This window comes from Aphelocoma coerulescens, chromosome 10 (assembly GCF_041296385.1).
Source record: "Aphelocoma coerulescens isolate FSJ_1873_10779 chromosome 10, UR_Acoe_1.0, whole genome shotgun sequence".
Classification (NCBI taxonomy): Eukaryota; Metazoa; Chordata; class Aves; order Passeriformes; family Corvidae; genus Aphelocoma; species Aphelocoma coerulescens.
In genome coordinates, this window is record NC_091024.1 from 12,962,416 (window position 1) to 12,980,489 (window position 18,074).

Here is an 18,074-nt window from a genome sequence, read left to right on the forward strand (position 1 = left end):
CGCCGGGGTGCAAGTGCCCCGCGGTGTGCGCCCCCCACCCTGCCCGTGGCCGCCCCTCAGCAGCCGCGGCCGGGCCGTGTCAGTGTGGCGGCGCCGTGGGAAGGCGGGGTGCCGGCCAGGTGCCGCCCCGGCGGTGCACAGGGCACGCGACAGGCACAGGGCAGCAGGCGGCCGAGGTGGCAGCGTCGGGTCCAGTAGAAGTGGCAGAGGTCGATGGCCATAAGCAGGAGGACAAGGAGCCCATAGAGCCCCACGAAGGGCAGGGCCAGCGGGTTCCTGTGGGGTGGGGCACCTCAGGAGAGGGCAACCGTGACCCTCCCATGGCGCAGTGGTACTGGGGAGGGCCAGCTAGGGCCCACTGTGGGCTCCAAAGGACACCACAGCCCCTGCCCCAGCAACCACGAGAAGCCCCTGAGGATGTGCCAGGTGCCCAGGGGCCCCCCATCCTCAGCAGCAGACCCACTTGCGGCCCTGCTCACCGGAGTAGACCAGGGCGTGCCAGGCTGGAGAGGTTCACTCCAGTGAGGGCTTCCAGGGCCAGTTGAGAGCAGCAGGACTTGAGAGTGTCCACACTGGGCTGGCAACAGTAGCGGTGGCTGGGGGGGTCTGTCAGCCGCGGGCAGTAGAAGCCGGGGTGGGAATGGCCATCAGGGCCCACGTAGCCCTCGCAGAGGTGCAGGTTCTGCACCAAAACTGCAGCAGGGAGCAGCGGCTTAGAGAGGGCTGGGAATGAGTCCCCACTGCGGGGATGAGAGAAACTGTGCAGTGCCTGTAGGACAGGCTGCCAGCTCCAGCGAGATGGTCTTTGCTGTGATCCAGCAGAGCAGAGCCCTCCCAATCCCAGCAGGGCTGGGCTGGCCTGGGCTGAGAGCTCACCACCCCCAGGGAGACCGGCTAACATGGCACAGGGGGCCCCTAGCTCAGCCCTCAGAGTGGGCTACACCCCATGAGGCAGCACTGGATGAGCAGAGCTCCCCCAGCACTGCCTTCTGGCGGCCATGGCCCCGTGTATGTCGTGACCTCCATGGCCTCGGCAAGGGCAAGGACGGTGACAGTGGCAGAGAGGAGGGGAAAGCCTCCGGGACATCCGATCAGCCCCCATCCCCCATGCTGAACCCCCTCCCTATTCCCCATCACCCCACAGGGACAGCACTTACATCCCACAGATGTGCTGCAGTGAGAGTAACCCCAGCACCACCACACCTGGGCCACCATCCACAGTATGGACCATCACCTCTCACTGCAGACCACTGCCTCCCAGCACGGCCCCCCCCAACCTCCATTCTGGGCTGTTGAGGAGCAACCCTCAAGGGACAAGGCCCCATCAGGGACAGGTTCAGGGAACAGAAGGGGCAGGAATGGGGCTGTACCTGTCCCAGGGATGCTGGGGAACAGAGCCGTGGTAAGGAGCAGCTGGAGCAGGAGCCCATCCAACATCGCGCCGGCCAACCCTGGGCAGAGGCAGTTCTGGCTCCAGTGGAGGCAGAAACCACAGCCCCTCCTGCTCCCGCCTCCATCGCAGCCTCCACCAAGAGCCACTCAGAGCCATTAGAGCCTCCTGCACTCACTCTGTCCACAGGGACCAGGGGGGAGGCGGGAGCATCAGTAATGAGGTTCTGGGGCCAGGAGTAGGACTGCAGCTTCCTTTCCCAGCTGGATGCAAGGCACCGGCTGCCAGGTCCAGGGCCCCAGTTGGGCACCTGGGCCCATCCTGGGAGTCCCTGCAAGGGCAGTGGACCAGGCCAGAGCACAGGGCGAGCACTGCAAGTTGCTGAGCTTCCAGGAGCCAAGCCCATGGAATGTGGATGTGGTGGGGGTTGTCCAAGAACCATGGACTCACAGAATCATTTAGGTTGGAAAAGACCTCCAAGCTCATCCAGTCCAACCCAGGCAAGCCAGAGCTGAGGCAGTTCCCCACCTCACCCAGTCGTTCCCAATGCCCTCCCTGCTGGCACCCATTGGCAGTAAGTAGCCCCAGGGGGACAGGAAAGCATGACATTGTGGCTCCCACAGCAACCAGGAGGCTGCTCTGGTGACATGGTGCAATTAGCTGCAACTCACCCACTGCAGCTCCAGCAGACCAGACTGCCACGCTCATTCTGAAACAGGGCTAAAAGCTCTGGAGTTGTGGGAGGCACTCCCATGTTTCACCCAGGCACTGCTGCCTGCACAAGGAACTGACTCCCATCCCCCTGGCTCCTGCCCAGCACCGGACACTGCCTGCCCCGGAGCACAGCTGGGCCTGGCCATGCCACCAGCCTCTCACAGGTGCCTGGGGCCCCTGGCCAGATCTTCAAGCTGGCCTCCCCCTGCCTCAGAGTGCTGCCCTGTCTCCCCACAGCACACCATTCCCACTCCCCTGAGTGAGAGCCACAAACCACACACAGACCAGGGCCCTTGGAAACAGCCTTGTGTTTCCTATGAACTCCAGGAGAGCTCAGTCCCAAGTCCACAGCACCTCCTCAGGCAGCTGCCCAACACCACCAGTGCTCCTGGCCTCCCCTTGCTGCCGCGCCAGTCAGGGGGAGCCCTGCATGGGCCCCTGCTCCAGCCATCAGGGTGGCCTGTGAATGTGACAGGGCAGCAGTGTCTGTCCCACCAGCAGCGGCAGAACCCAGCCTGCTGCCCCCCCATCCGGCACCGTGTCCGGCAGCCTCTGGTTGAGCCCTGCCACAGCAGTTCATTCCAAAATCTATCTGAGAACATGGAACTAATAAATTAGAAAGTGGCAACAGCAGCCTCTGCCAGTCTGGCCCCTCCTGCCCATGTCCGCCACAGTACTGCTGGCCCCGCTCTACTGCTGTACTGGTGCTGCTCCTGTGCTGTCCAGCCACTCCACTCCTCTCCTGCTCGACACTACCCCAGGCGGATGCGGAACGTGGCGATTTCCATGGGGTCCAGGTGGATGTTGGTGCTGTTGGAGGCTGTGCCCAGCGGGTACATCAGCGTCAGTGAGGTGGGCTGCAGGGAGCCCAGCTCCAGCCCCTGGAACAGGCCTCCCAGAGCCAGCTGGGGAGAGAGAAGGAAGACATGGGGAGACCCAGGTGAGGATGTGATGCCTGGGGAAACACTGTGCCCAGGACAGCCTGATATGTGCCATGCCTGCCATGCTGAGGTCTCAGCCCAGCTCTGACCCAGTGGAGGTGTGGGGGCAGCCTGGCCCTACCTTGCCCTGGCTGGTGGTGCAGTTGAAGCCCAGGTTCTTTGCCTCTAGGCTGCAGTCAAAGCCTTTGCGGTGCAGGATCAGTGCTGCCTCAGCTGATGGTAGTGAGTCATCCTGCAGGGAGCAGGAGCGTGAGGCACAACACTGGGGACAGCAGGGGCAAGACTCCCACCAGAGTCCCACCTCCCCTGGGCCGTAGCTCACCTCTGCCTGCAGCATCCGCAGGTTGAGGATGTGGAAATCACAAGGAAGGGTGGTGGCAAGGGGCACAAAGGAGCGCAGGACTGGCAGGGCTGGCTTCTCCAGCACCACTGGCATGACCAAGGCCTCAGCATTGAGGTGCACAGAGGTGATGTGGCTCAGCAGGGAGGGGAAGCTGATGGGGCGCTCGTCCTGTACCTGCCAAGGAGCACAAGGGTCAGTGTGAGCCCAGGAAGCCAGGCAGAGCCTGGGCAAGGCCCACAGAACCCCCATTCCAGGCACCTGCCAGCACAGGGCACACCAAGCTGCCCCTGCCCAGGCAGGTCCCCCCTCCCCAGCACCCAAACAGGACCCCACCCAGCTGATGGTCAGGCTACAGACCTGCTACAAGCCTGGCTAGACTAGTGGCTAGCAGCTAGTGCACAAGACAGGGAGAGACAGCAGGGCCAGGCCGGCCATTACCTCAGGGCTGCCAGTCCTGGTGCCAGGGAAGCTCAAGGCTTTAAACATGGAGACCAGTTTGGAAAAGAAGCCGGAGCTCTGAATGGGTGGCACAGCACACGCATAGAGGGCAGCGAGGGGATGGGACAAGAACACTGTGATTATGAGGGCAATGCAGCTCCACAGGGACAGACCCCACTGCACATCCCGCTCTCCCCCCGGCCCCTCACTCCAGACCAATCCTTGCCCAGTGCCAGAGCAATGGGACAAGAGGGGAGAGGACACTGCATCCCATCACACGCATGGCTTTCTGCAGATGCCTCCACCCTGCTCCATCCCAAGGCAGGGCTGGGCTCTCCCATCCTGCCGCCTCACAGCCAGCACCTTGTTGGCGGTGCTGCGGCGCTCCAGGAGGAGCCGGAACCGGTTGCAGGTGCGCTTGTTGTCCTTCAGCCCCTGGCCCAGGCCCCGGTTGTCATCTTGCATGAGGCGCCGGTCCAGGATCACCTCCAGCTGGCCTGTGGAGAGCGAGTCCCTGCAGCCCAGGCTTTACCAGGCACCAGCCATGCCCCACAGGACAGAGCCCCCAGAAATAGCAGGACTGGGGCATCCTGCCCAGCCTGCAGCACCCTCCTCCCCTGCTTTCCCTGGGGAGGATAGCCCCAGCTCCACAGCAGGTTCCCAGGGCACAGCCCCTCGGCTCACCGCTGTGGAGGCTGGAGACCCCCAGGGCCTGGGCTGTGAGCAGTGTCAGGCGGCTCTGCATGTCCTGGATGTAGGCCATGGCAGGCATTGGGTAGAAGTTGGCCTGCAGTGGCAGCTTCTGCTGGTACCTGCGGGGCTGGATCTGCCACGGGACAGAGATCAGTGACCAGAGGTGGCTCCCACAGTGCCCAGTGGCAGCGCACTGTCCCCTTGTGGGCAGCTGCTGTCCCTCCCCAGGCTGCTGCGTACCTGGAAACCATTGAGGTCCGTGAAGAAGATGTCATCACTCTCGATGTCAGTGCTGAAGCGCAGGGCCAGCTCCTTGTTAATGTGGTCACGGATGTCCACCAGGCAGGACACATCCAGGGACAGGCCCTCCACCCCTGTGGGTAGGCAGCGAGGAGCTGAGCCCCATGGGCAGCATCGCCCAGTTTCCTGGGCCAGCAACACCTGGCACAGCCTCAAGATCTCACCTGGGACATTGTACAGCCGCACCATGGTCTGGACATGCTGGTAGTAGCTGGCAACCTCTGAGAAGAGGGGTCCCTCCATCACCCGCACCACTGGGGGGTCCTTGGGAGCATAGGGCTGGGGGGAGGGATAGCTGCACTGAGGCTGCTGCCCGAGGACAGTCTTGCAGGCACAGCTGCCAGCTGGCTTCCAGGGGTGGACCCTGTACCTTGGCCTCGCCATCAGGCAGGAAGAGATAGGCCCCACTTTTATCCTTGGAGGTCCTGGTGCCGTAGACGAGAAATTCGCTGTTCACCCTGTGCCCCTGCTCCTCCCCGGCTTGGCGCAAGCTCTGTGGGTGTGGACCAGCACAGCAGTAAACGCATGAAGCAGCAGGATGTACCCCTCCCCTCCTCCACCCCACGCCCTGTCAGAGCCTCGCACTCACCTGCAGGAGGCCCGTGCGCCCCAAGAAGCAGGCCTGCAGGTGCTGGTTCTCCAGGCAGAAGTCATCAGCAGCAGCCGGGAAGATGTGCAGGGGCACAGCCTCGGGCTTGTGCACGGGCAGGTTCCGGCCATGTAGGTACAGGCGCGTGGAGGACCTCGGCGTGGCGTGGCCATCCAAGGACTTGTGCAGCTGCAGCACACGCAGCCCCAGTGCGGGCAGGCGAGCCAGGACAGACACCTGCAGGCAGTGTGGGGACCTGAGCCAGCCCCCTGCGTCTGGGGAATGGCTGGGGGTCAGTCGGGAAAAGACCCTGCTCAGCACTGCGGGGCCTCTGCTGAGGAGGGCCATGCATGGGGACCTGGGGGTCTGACAGCTGTGGGATCTTGTGTTGCGGGGCAGGGACAGAGCAGGGCTGCCGGTGTGTCCGGGAGTGTGCGGGATGGGAGGCTGGCACTCATGGGCTGTGGGTGTGGGGCACCCCATACCTGGTAGACATCAGGCACCACATCAGTGGCAGAGCTCCACGTTGCACTGAGCTGGGAGGGCAGGGGCTGCCCCTCCTCGGAGAGCACATGCACGTGCGGGGAGTCCACCAGCACCGGCACCACACTCAGGCGCTCCTGCTCCAGCGGGTTGAACACCACCAGGAACCTGTGGGGGAGTAACACAGGGAAGCCATCCCTGCCTCACAGCATCCCAGATGTCTCACACCCCACACTACCTACAGATCCACTGCACCTACCCATAGCTTCACAGGTACTCCCTCACTGCCTTCCCACAGTCCCATAAGTCCCCAGAGCAAGGCAGGAGGCCCTACCGAGGTGAGGTGTCCAGTTTGATCACTGTCCTCTCTGGGAGAGAGTCCTGGCTGGAGCGTGTCTCATCCTGGGGAGGAGTTGTAGAGAGTTGGGGTGTGCCCCATCCCCCTGCCAAATGTGCCCAGGGACACAGGCACAAGCTGGGGCCCTTTTCCTGGCCTCTGCAGCACAGAGTTGCTCCTGGGGGATTGGGGAAAGTGTGCCAGAGTGCAGGGAGCCAGGGGCTGGTGCTGCTCACCATGCCAAGGAATGGTGCAGCCGGGTCGTGGCGGTATGTGTCCTTGTCCCCCAGCACAAGGTAGTGCGCAGCATTGCCGATGACACGCTTTAGGTTGGTGAGCGAGTGGAGCAACCTGGGGCAGAGGCAGAGTGAGCCACCTGGGACCATCACCCCCATCTGTCACAGCATTGCCCCAACACCCTCCACATCTCCCCGTAAGAGGAAGGACCTCCCCACAGGATCCCCATACCTAGCCATTCTCCCAGCCCTGAGCCCACCAGCCCCACTCTGAGACAGGCTCTGAGGGCTCCCTGGCCCCCGCACGCACCGGACTCCGTAGTCCACGGCCACAGCCTCCTTGGCGGTACCGGTGATGGCATCATGGTGCTGGAAGAGGCCCAGGTTGCGGCGAGCGTTGCTCAGCAGGGCGTAGTCAGAGAGTGGGTACCTGCCATCGGCACTGGCACGGCGGGCGTGGGCGAGTGCCAGGCTATACAGGATCTCTGCCCCCCTGCACAGGGACAGAGTCACTGTGGGTCCCTACCCTGGTGCTACAGTACTGGGGGAGCTGGCCTGGGATGGAGGTGGCAAAGGCATACACTGCCCTGGGGCTAGGTGAGCGTTTGGCAGTGTGTGCACCAACCCGGTGTGTTGGCAGCTGGTGTAGACTGGGGGCTGTTGAGGTCCCAGATACTGCCTGCCCACCCCTCACTCATGCTCCCCCCACCTCTCATGCCCCATGGACCAGCCCACTGCCCCTCACCGGAGGTGGGCCTCCAGCACCCGGTCCAGGCTCTTGTAGAACGGCCGGGAGGTGTAGTATCCTGTCCAGTAGTGATCCTCCCGGTCCGCATAGGAGAAGAAATCCCCAGTCAGAACTGGAAACCCAGGTGGCCTCATCCCCGGCACGATGCCCACTTTCTTGTACAGGGCATCAAAGTAGTCAGAGAGCGTGCCAAACTGTGCCTGCAACACAGCACATGCAGCCCTGAGCCAGGGCTCCTGCAGTGGGGGCTCCTATCACCCCTCCCAGGACTGCTCACCCCTCCAACTGTGCTCTGTAGTGGCTCCTGCTGCCCTCAGCCCCACACAGCTCTCCACACATACCTGGACATGAAGGTCAGGCCGGGAGTTGAGAAAGTCAAAGATGCGCTGGTAGTTGAGGAACTGGGCATCCCACTCCTGTGGCTTGTCATAGCGGAAGTCATCTCCCAGGGGCACCAGCAGCACCTTGCTGCGGTACAGCTTGGACTTCTTGCGGTACTGGTCCAGCAGTAGCTGGGCTCTGTGTGGAGGCCAGGGCATGAGGCTGGCCCCTGATGGGCCACAAGGCCGGGAGTCACATGCCCCTGCCCCTGCCGCACTCACCGCTCTGCCACGTTTGCATCAGTGATGGCGCGGGGAGGCACCTTCCAGGGGCAGTTTATCCGGCCTCCAGGTAAGCGCTTGAAGTCAAACTGGCAGCAAATCTTGGGGTCCGGGCCACAGGTGTGGGGCACATCATAGCTGTAGAAGGGCATCATGTGGCAGAAGATGTCGGTGCTGGTGTCTGGATCTGTGGGACCAAGGACAGGTGAGCACCAGCAATGGCTCTCCCTTGCCTGTCCCTGAGCAGGGGGCCCAAGGACAGCTGTCCAACAGAGCAGAGCTGGGAGCTCAGAGGGCACAGCAGCCTCCCCCAGTGTGTTGCTGGTCATGGGGGCAGGTGGGAAGTCATCCTGGGGCTGTCCCACAGGGCAGAGACATCGCCTCCCAGTGCTCGGCTCATCTGCACAGAAGAGCAGCAATAGCCATTCTCTGCTGCCACCTGCCCCAGAGGGCCCCCTCTGCAGTCCCCTCCCAGCAGCCCCTCACCCCACGTCTGTCTCCACATGAACTCCAGGTTCTGGGTGGCAGCAAAGTGCTTCTTGATGGCATAGTGCACGCGCTGGATGAGCATGGCCGTCAGGTTGGAGCGCTTCAGCAGGTAGGGCATGGTGGAGCTGTACCCGAAGGGGTCTACGGCCCAGCCCGACCGTGGTGTCACACCTGTGGGCACAGAGACCTGTCAGCCCCATGCTGGGCCAGCAGCACCTCCTGTGAGGAGGGTCCTGTCAGGACCTGCAGGCCTGCAGTGCATTAGGCAGTCCCCCAGCCAGCATCTGCCGAGCTCTCACCAATGTTCTTCTCCAGCCACTGGTGCCCCTCAATCAGCTGGTCAATCATGGCGAAATAGTGGGAATTAGCCTCATCAGGCATCACCCAGCCACCCGTCACCATCTCCAGCTGCCCATTGCCCACCAGCCTGTAAGGGGGACACCCAAGATGTGACCAGAGCCCTGCATGAGCCACGTGTCCATGGCAGAGTCCCCCTGTCCTGAGCCACCTACAGCCTACCTGCCACCCCCACAGCTGCCACTGCCATTCCCCCCTTGTCATGCTGTCCCCACACAGAGAGTCATCCCTCCACAGCACAATGCCAGCCAGAGCCCATTCCCACACACCCTCCACTGTGTCCTCCCATCCCCAATGCTCTTGAGGCAGGGGGCAGACAAGGGGGCCCTGTCTCCCCACACAATCCTGCTCTCCAGGTCTCCCACCCTTCCATGGGTACCCTGGGCCTTGCACACAAGCTCCCCAGCCCAATCAGCACAGGCAGTGGCCCAGATCAAGATCTGTCTCCCCCACCTCTCACCCCACATGGCAGTGGCTCTGACATTTTATGGCACTGGGAGGCTGCTGGCAGTTCCAGGGCACCCCATGCTGAGCAGTGCAGGGCCCATGGCCACTGGACTGCAGCCCAGGCAGCCTTCCAGTCCCCACAGCCCTTCCCTCACACACCCTAAGCTCTCAGCCTGCCTGGAAGCTACGTGGGCAGTGGGGCAAGGTGGGAAGCCCTACCTGCGCACAGCAGCCCTCTTCTGGGCACTGATATTGTCCCACCACTTGGAAAAGAAGGAGATCTCGGACCAAATGAAGCGCCGGCGCGGGTCCTCCTGCATCTTCAGCACCATGCTGTTGAGGATGTGCTGCGTCTGGTCGTAGTAGTACTTGTCGAAAGTCTTGATCCAGCCTGGCAGCACAGGTGGGGGTCACTGTGGGGGGCCCAGCCCTTCCCTGCCAGCACTCCAAGGTAGCAGGGGCTGGGCCAATCCCTGTTTCTCACCTGGGTCATTGTGGGAGTGTGGCACCACAAACACCTGCAGAGGCTCTGTGTCCCACTCGTTGGGCTCGTAGGTGATATCGAAGCCCTGCTTCCAGACACCACCATCCTGGTTGTCAAACGGCAGCAGGGAGTAGACAGCCAGCATCTGTGGGTAGAAGACAGGGCTGAGAGACCCCCAGAAGAGTAGAGCCAAGACCCCATGGATGCCCAGGTATGAACCCCTCACACTAGCAGAGCCACCAGCCCCTCACCTGCAGGTCTGGGCTCTGTCCCTTGCCCCCTAGAGCAAATTGGCAGTCTTGCGGGGACACGGAGAGGAAACTTGGGCGACTCTCAGGGGGCAGCACCCAGGAGCCATTTGGGGGGTGATGGGGCAATGCCGGCTGCCCCTCCGCATGGGCTGTCAGCTCCAGCACTGAGTCCTTAATGTGGCTGATGATCTCATGGTTTTCCTCCAGCAGCTGCTCCAGCTGTTCGATCCGGTTCTGTAGCACCGAGATCTGGCTCTGGGAGCACAGAGGCCACAGCGAGGGGCAGGTCACCCACAGCTGTCGGGAGTCAGCCTTGGCCCTGGCAGCTTAGTGACCAGAGGCCAGGGCTGATTCCCCATGAATTTCCCTGGCTGAATGTCCCTGTTTGCCCTCCTGGGACCCCTCTTACTCATCCCAGACCCTCCAAACTCACCCTGGGGAAGTTGCCCCCGCTCTGGTGTCGTGTGGGGTCATGCTGTACCCGGTCCAGCATCAAGTAAAGGGAGAAGACGGCCACGCAGAAGATGGCAGCTCCACACACTGTCACCTGCTTCTTCAGCTTCATCCCGAAGGGATGCAGGGACTCACCTGCGCCAGGACTGGAGGGGGAGCCAGGTCGGACAGCGCAGCCCCTCACCGCGGCCTCCTGCCTCCTCCTCCAAGAACCCTCACCGCGTCCTACTTAGCTTAATCCGGTGCTGGATATTTATATCTGCTGATGGGGCCGGGGCCGGGGCCGGGGCCGGACAGGCCGCGCGGCCCCGCAGAGCGCCCGGGGCCGCCGCGCTGAGGCCCCGCGGTGGCGGGACGGGGACGGAGCCGGGGCCGTGATGGGGAGGGGCGGGGAAGCCGGGCCAGTACCGACGGTGACACCGCAGCCACTCCGCTCCTTCCCCGGGCGGCTCCGCAGCCCAACCCAGATCCTCACATCGCCCGCCTGGGCCCGCCGGGATGGCCCAGGCCAGGCCCCGCCCACCGCTCCGCCCGCCCGGGCGAGGCCCCAAGGAGGCGGCACCGAAGCGGCCGGGACAGGCCGCCCCGGGACCGCGAACCCCCGCGCCGAGTGCCGGGACAGGCCGCCCCGGGACCGCGACCCCCCGCGCTGAGGGCCGGGACAGCCCGCTCCGGGACCGGGCTGGGCACCCCGTAGGCCGGGGGTCGGCCCGGCCTGGACACCCCCACATCCCCTGGAAGAGGATCAGCCACCCCGCCAACACTGGAGCCGAATCGAGATGCCGGTGCCCCATCCCGGTACCCTGTCCCAGTGTGCCCCATCCCGGTACCCTGTCCTTGATCCCTGTCGCGGTGCCCTGTCCCAGGGTCCCGTCCCAGTCCTCTGCCCCAGTGCAGAAGACTCAGTACTCCGCATGCCAGTTCCCTAACTGCGCCCTGTCTTGGTGCCCCATCCTGGTGCTTTATCTTGGTACCCTATCCCGGTACACCGTGTGCCCTGTCACAGTGTCCTGTCCTGGTGCATCATTACAGTGCCCCATCCCAGTGTCCCATCCCAGTGCCATGTCCCAACGCCCCATCCCAGTGCAGTGCGGGTCCCCTCGCAGCTCCTAGATGCACAGCTGCAGAGCTTGGGTGTTTATTGTACAAGATGAAGGCGGGGAGGAGCTCTGGGTGCCATGTCCCACCCTGAGCCATGCAGGAGCCCCTGCCCTGGGGCTCAAGCATCACACAGCCACCTAGACAGGGCTCTGCTGTGCCCCCAGGCACTGCCGTGGGATGGATCCAGGGTCCCTGGTGCTCCCTGTCACCGGTGCTTCTTGCGGATGGCAATGAGATCCTGGTGGATGGTGCTGAAGCTGGGCCGCTTGCGGGGGTCATACTCCCAGCAGCGCTGCATCAGCTGGTACACTTCCTCAGGGCACTGCTCAGGAGGGTCCAGCCGCGTACCTGGGGCAGCAGGGATGGGGACATGGATCACCAGCCCCTCATCCCCACAACCCCATCTGGTCCATCCTAGAGGCACAGCTCCACCGTGCTGGACCCACAGCTCATGGTGGCCCTCAGGAGCCACATGCAGCCGTGTCCCCTACCATTCTCCACTGCCTCCCGTGTCTGCTGGTTGCTGAGGTTGGCATAGGGGACAGCACCCAGGCTGAAGGCTTCCCACAGCAGGATCCCAAAGCTCCAGACATCACTCTCTGAGCTGTATCGGCCTGGGGACATGGGGCAGGAGGGATGCTGTTGGCAGGGGACACCCATGTCACCACTGCCCAGCTGTGCCCATGCTCCTGAGGGCTGAGGTGCTCTGGGTCTCTGCTTCCCTCCCCAGGACCAGGCGCATGGGATGGGATAGTGCCAGACTCCTGGCTTCCAGATAGGCTGCCAGGTGCCAGGCCATGCCCAGCTCCATCCTGTACCATAATTGAGTGCTTCAGGGGCCGTCCACTTGACAGGGATTTGCTTCATCCCTCCTGTGGAGGCATAGATGCCATCCTCCTCCTCCCGTGACATCCCAAAATCACTGATCTTCAGAGTGTTCCTCTCTGTCACCAGGCAGTTGCGAGCAGCCAGGTCCCTGAGACAAGCAGTCAGCCATGTGCCCAACCATCCCTGGGGCTCCACCTGGCATGGGGTGGGGCGGTGAGGGTTCCAGGGCTCCCCCTGTCCTGTCAGGGCCCACCTGTGGATGCAGTGCTTGCTCTCCAGGTACTCCATGCCGGCAGCAGCATTCTCCGTCATCTTGACCAGCTCCTTCACCCGGAGGTGGGGACCCTCACTGCGCAGGAAGGTCAGGAAGTCCCCCCCTGTGCCCAGATTGCAGAGCTGGTGGGCGCCCAGGCACACCTGACAAGCTCATCCATGCGTACGGGGCGACTGCGGGAACGGGGCCACTCACCCTGCACCAGCTCCATGACAATGTAAATGGGCTGCTTCTGCGTGCAGACTCCGATGAGCCGCACAATGTTCGGATGTCTATACTGCTTGAGAATCCTGTGGGGACAAGGATGGGCACTGTGAGTGTAGGGGGGCCCGGCTGCCCTGGGCACAAGCCACCCAATGCCATCCCCAGGGCACTCTGCCCAGCCAGCCGGGGGACACAGCCCTCAGCACGAGGGTGCTGCAGTCCCAGCAGGGTCAAACTGCTCCAAGAATGGACAGATGTGACAGGACAAATACAACACCCACACAGACCTGGCTTCCTGCAGGAACCTGGCCTTGAGCTCAGGTGGAAGGGTTTCCCGGCAGGACTTCACAGCAACGGGGGTGTTGTCAGCACGCAGGCGTCCACTGAACACCTCCCCAAAGTTACCCTTCCGAGACACAGGAGCACCGGACTCAGCTCACCATGTGGCCCAAGGCAACCCCTGTCCTCCTGCAAACCCTGTGGGACAGTCCTGGCTGCCCGCAGACACCCTGGTACAGTCCTGCCCTCCCGCAGACCCCACAGCACCCCATCTCACCCGGCCAATGCGTTCCCCCAGCAACACGTCCTCGTGGTTGAGCACCCATTTGTCCTGCAGCAAGCAGACACCAGTGAGCTGTCCCCTGGCCCACATACCCCCGCGGCCCCCTCTCAGGCAGAGCCCCAGGTCCAAGTCCCCCTGTCTAGCTGGAGAAGCGTGTCTGTGGATCTCAGCCCAGCTGTCAACAGGAGAAAGGGCCGGGCAGAGCTGCCCCGGTGCAGGGGGCCCCCTCCTCCTCCCCACTGCCTACATCACCTTGGGCACAGCCCTGGCCAGGATAATGCCACTCTTGCGGGTGATGGGCTGCTGGCTCTGCAGGAGGTGCTGGATGAGCAGTGGAATGGTGGGGAAGCTGTCACCCTCCAGCCGAAACATGTTCTGCAGAGAGGGAGGCCGAGGGGTTGTGATGGGCAGGAACCTGTGCCTGCCCATGCAAGGCCACCCCAGCCATGTCCCCTGCTTGTGGTCACTCACATTGACAGACTGGATGATGAAGTGCCGCGGCTGCCCATCCCACAGTACGCTGAGCACGTACTCCTGCTTGCCCTGGCTCTCCCGCACCAGGAAATCCCCACTGCAGGTCAGCAGCTCCTGTACCTCCGAACGTGGGATGGCCCCGTGGTACCAGACCTGCTGGCACAGTGGCTTCTGCACATCTGGGATTAGGGGCACGGGGGGTGGCAGCTGGAAGGAGACAAGGTAAGCCCAGCCATGCACACTCCTTAGTTGTGCTGGAGGTGGGGCAGCAGTGGTGTCTGGAAGCTGTGCCCAGGGCAGGTGGGAGCAGAATCTGGAGGTGCTGAAGCAGGGCGGGGCTGTGTAGCCAGAAAGGAAAGGGCAGGCTCAGCAAGGCAGCTGGGTGGAGAGCAGGGTGGCTGGAGGCACCCAGGAACTCACCGAGTACTTTGGGCTGAAGATGCCCGTGATGTGGTTCTTGAGGGTCTCTAGTGCACTGGCCCCACTCCGCTCCTGCTCCTGGAAGGAGGCATGGGCTGTGCACCAGCTGGGCGGGACCCCATCCCTGCAGCTTCCAGAGCACGGGAAGCGAGACTGACTCACCGTGGAGGAGATGGACTGCTGATCCTCTGGCAGAGGCAGGGCGGGCAGGGGGTCCCTGACGCCCAGCTCCGCCAGCTTCCTGGCCAGCAGGTCCCGCTGCACCTGCAGCTTGGCCTGGGCACAGAGGCAGCCCTCGAGTTGCTGCTGTGCCTCATGCAGCCCCTGCCGCCTGCCCAACAAGTGCACCCTGGGGAGGGGACAGGGCAGTCAGCACCCGCTGCCCTGGCCCCTCGCCCCCCTCTGCTACAACTCACCGCTCGCTGGGGCTCCGGCCCTGCTCCTCATCACGGATCTCCGCCTTCAGCTCCCGTGTCTGCTGCTCCTTGATACTCACAGCCTCTGTGGCGGCCACCAACTCCTCCTCAACCGACGACAGGCTGCAAGAGATGTGCCAGCATGAGTCTGAGCCCCTGCCCCTCACCTGCCCCTGCCCATGGCTGGTCCCACTCACCAGTGCTGGACACTCTCAAGGGTCAGCTCATTCAGCTGCAGCTCCCCGGGCACCAGGTTCTCTGTGTCCTCCAACAGGCTCTCATCAAAGGACACAGTTGGTGGCACCTCAGATTCGTACCTGTGGGCACCCAGCACAGCTCTGCCTCCACTTGCCCCATGCCGGCCACTGCCACTCAATGGCAGCAGGGCCGTACCCGGCAGAGAGGCTGCGACTGCATGGAGCCATACTGGTGGCTCTGGATGAAGCTGCTGTACTCAGTGGCAGGGTCGATGGCCTGGATGGCACTGGCAATCTCCTGGTGCACGGCCAACATATCCTCCTGTACCAGGCTGCTGATGCTGCAGTACTCCTTGAGGATCTCCTTTCTGTGGGAGCACTGCTGGTTCTGGGGGGCCATGGGGGTGCCCAGGGGTTGGAAGTGGGGTGCAGGGCACAGGATGGGCAGTGGAGCATGGGATGGGCAGTGGGGCACGGGATGGGCAGGGGGGCAGGGAGGGCTCTTACAGGACGAGGACCATCTCCTGCTGCAGACTGTAGAGGGACTGATGCAGGCTGGGCAGTGCCCGCTGGTAGTGGTGCTGGTGGTGAAATGCAGCCGCCTGCACAGCCAGCACATACTGGTTGTGCAGGGCATAGAGCTTCCAGAGGCTACGCACATACTTCTCCTTCGCCTTGTCCCGCTCCTTGTCTGTGGAGAGAGGCTGTGGAAAACCCCAGCTGCCAGCACATCACCTGTCCCAGCACTGGGGCAGGGGTCAGAGGTGAAGGCTGGGAGAGGGTCCCAGGGCAGGCAGGGTGACCAAGCCTGGAGCAGTTACACTGTGACACAGAGATGCTCCTGACCCACAGCATGGTGTCCCAAGGCCCCCAGACTTTTGCCTGGCTTTTTGGGGACCAGGCTGGGCCCTCCTCTATGCTGCCCACCCTCAGAACCCCCACCCGCTCCAGGCTGGGCTGTAGTTTCCACAGAGTGTGGGGTGCTCCAGCCATCCTTGACGCGTGAAGGAAGCTGGGAGGTCACGCAGGGGACAGGGGCCAGGCTGGCACCTTTGCTGGCCTCCTGGTACTTGCGCTTGGCCTGGGCGCTGTCACGTGCCAGGCTGCGGTACTGTGCCTTCAGCTTCTCCATCTCCTGCTGCGTCGTCTGGAGAGGGACACAGTCAGGGAGTGGGTCCAGCACATTCTCTTGTTCCCCTGCTGGCTCTAACATACCCGGCTATACTCCTGGCTGAGCTGTTGCCACTGCTCGCTGAAGGCCTTGCGCAGCTGCTGCTTGTCACGGATGAGCAGGCTCAGCCTGGCCAGTGGCCCCGCTGCCAGCTCCTCCGCATGCCGCCGCAGGATCTGGCTCAGCGTCTCTGTCCGGCTCACTAGCACCCACCAGGACTGCAAGGAAGGGAGTCAGGGATAGCAGAAAGATGGCATCCTCCAGCACCACACTGGGCTCTGCAGGACACAGTCCTACTCTGGGGCATCCCTACCTTCTCAATCTGACCACCACGATCACCATGGAGCTGCCAAGTGCCCTCCTGCTTTTCCAGCTGGGAGAACATGTGGTGCAGCATCCCTGCATACTCCCGGTCACTCTTGGCCCGCTGTGACATCCACTTCCTCATCAGCTCCAGGAGGCGCAGCTCCCCATCCTGCAGCCGCAGCAGTGCACTGTGCCCCTGTGGGCACCACAGCTCCGGCCCGAAGCCCATGGCACCACTGTCCGGCCAGGGGAAGTCTGCGGGGCACCAGGACAGCCTGAGCCACAGCTGCTGCCCTGCACTGCCTGCACCAGTGGCCGGGGCCCTTTGCATTTCACACCCTCCTGCCCCATCATTCGGTCTGTGCAACAGAGATGACCCTCCCCACCCCCTGCAAACAGCCTTGCAAAGCATTTTCAAAGCAGAAGGATGAGTGCTCCAAGCCCTGTGGGAGCTGGGGCCTGTGGGGATGGTGCTGGGAAGGAGGAAGTGTGGGGTCATACCCAGCAGTGTCACCTCTGCCATGCACATGGCTGCTCCCCAAGGGCAGGGCGGCTGTGCCCCCCACCCGGCACCAGCCCCTCCTCTCTGGCAGCTCCAGCCCTGTCCTGTCCATTGGCACTGTCACCTCTGTCCCCACAGTGTGGGAGGTCCCAGGGGCTGCGACACTGGTGGGAAGCCAGCAGGAGCAGAAGAGGGTGCTGAGCCCCAGAAAGAGGTGCTGAACCTGGATACATCCCAGCACACACAACTCCAGTAAGGCCACTGGGAGCCAAACTGATCGAAGAGGCAGTCCCGGGGTGCCATGCCCTGAAGCAAGAGTGCAGCAGAAGCAGGAGAGTGCTGGGGCACCTCCCTGTGCAGTGCAGGATGTCCCCTGGCACAGCCCTTGACCTCACCAAGACCGCCCCCCACCCCTACAAAGGAGTCCCCTGTCCCTGCTAGTACCCCACCAGGGCACAGTCCTTCCAACCTACGTCTGTTGCAAAGTCTTCGTTGTGAGGCGGCTGCTGGCGTCCTGCTGGGGCCGAGACTGGCGCGCTCTGGACCTGGTGCAGCTCTGGCTCCTGGGGAGGAACAGGAAACCCAGTGCTGACCATACAGCCATTGCGAGATTTCCTGCACTTCCTCCCCTCCCTGCCAGTCCCCGCGCCAGCAGCTGACGCCGGCACACAGCTCTGCTGCAGCTGGGCAGCTCCCAGCCCCACCACCCCTCTCAGCTGTCTGCCACCAGGCTCTGACACCACCAGGTCCAGCCCTGTATACCTAGGGCTCCACTGCTCCTCTGGAGTCTTCACTTAGCACCAGTCCCACCCAGCAAAGCCCCCTCAGCCCTGCCAGATTCTGCCTAACTCTTACCCCCACTCCATGCTCCTGTGTCTCCAAGAGACTGCAGGCCCTGAGGGTGCAGTCCCACTAAAGGGTGGCCACCCTGTCACCATTCCCAAACCTGGTCCGTGTGACTGTGAAAGGCTGCAGGACAGAGCACCCACTCACGGACACCCACAGTGCCATGCCCCGGCCCTTGCTGCCAGCCTGCATCCACATAGCTAGGACCACAACTCCCTGTGGCAGCCCTGGGCACCTCCCCTTCAAAAAGCTTCACTGGTGCCACGGTGGCACTGCTCAGCCCTGGCAGCTGCATCACACCGGGGCAGCTGCCACCACCACTGCCACTGCCCAGTGGCACAGCCCAGGTCAGCTCCACTCAGCTCAGCCTAGCCACCGCCTGGCTGTTTTGGCCTGAGCCCTCTCCTGTGACTGCCAGGGAGGCCCCGGCCCCAGAGGAGTTTCAAGGTCACCTGCAGGACACTGCCGAGCCGATTCC

The 18,074-nt window shown here is 63.2% G+C and overlaps 2 protein-coding genes across 11 annotated transcripts; both read right to left on the reverse strand.

Annotated features, from left to right (window-relative positions):
• Window positions 1-2,763: 2,763 nt before the first annotated feature.
• MAN2A2 (mannosidase alpha class 2A member 2) lies at window positions 2,764-10,796 on the reverse strand. Of its 4 annotated transcripts, XM_069025834.1 has the most exons (23): window positions 10,276-10,796; window positions 9,843-10,097; window positions 9,592-9,736; window positions 9,327-9,498; window positions 8,603-8,730; window positions 8,301-8,474; window positions 7,815-8,001; window positions 7,554-7,731; window positions 7,210-7,412; window positions 6,775-6,957; window positions 6,465-6,579; window positions 6,226-6,293; window positions 5,894-6,059; window positions 5,409-5,645; window positions 5,190-5,312; window positions 4,984-5,098; window positions 4,760-4,893; window positions 4,511-4,652; window positions 4,190-4,323; window positions 3,827-3,904; window positions 3,368-3,562; window positions 3,167-3,277; window positions 2,764-3,009 (listed from the first exon to the last, which is right to left on the reverse strand). In XM_069025834.1, exons 1-23 carry the CDS (start codon window positions 10,405-10,407, stop codon window positions 2,857-2,859), a joined length of 3,528 nt encoding a protein of 1,175 aa, XP_068881935.1. In that variant the 5' UTR covers window positions 10,408-10,796; the 3' UTR covers window positions 2,764-2,856. The 4 variants fall into 4 exon arrangements, with proteins under 4 accessions (XP_068881935.1, XP_068881933.1, XP_068881934.1 ...); XM_069025832.1 differs by lacking the exon at window positions 3,827-3,904; XM_069025833.1 differs by lacking the exons at window positions 3,827-3,904; window positions 9,843-10,097.
• Window positions 10,797-11,425: 629 nt separating this feature from the next.
• Window positions 11,426-17,346, reverse strand: FES (FES proto-oncogene, tyrosine kinase). Of its 7 annotated transcripts, none has more exons than XM_069025981.1 (19): window positions 17,224-17,346; window positions 16,256-16,417; window positions 15,987-16,160; window positions 15,822-15,918; window positions 15,279-15,462; window positions 15,002-15,139; window positions 14,772-14,891; window positions 14,575-14,697; window positions 14,321-14,507; window positions 14,159-14,236; window positions 13,736-13,945; window positions 13,517-13,639; window positions 13,259-13,312; window positions 12,990-13,108; window positions 12,694-12,788; window positions 12,478-12,601; window positions 12,215-12,372; window positions 11,888-12,010; window positions 11,426-11,744 (listed from the first exon to the last, which is right to left on the reverse strand). In XM_069025981.1, the coding sequence occupies exons 1-19, from the start codon at window positions 17,344-17,346 to the stop codon at window positions 11,602-11,604; spliced, it is 2,535 nt and encodes an 844-aa protein (XP_068882082.1). In that variant the 3' UTR covers window positions 11,426-11,601. The 7 variants fall into 7 exon arrangements, 6 of the variants coding, with proteins under 6 accessions (XP_068882082.1, XP_068882080.1, XP_068882079.1 ...); XM_069025979.1 differs by having other exon boundaries at window positions 16,256-16,503; window positions 17,224-17,305; XM_069025978.1 differs by having other exon boundaries at window positions 13,736-13,891; window positions 16,256-16,503; window positions 17,220-17,287.
• Between the last annotated feature and the right edge of the window lie 728 nt (window positions 17,347-18,074).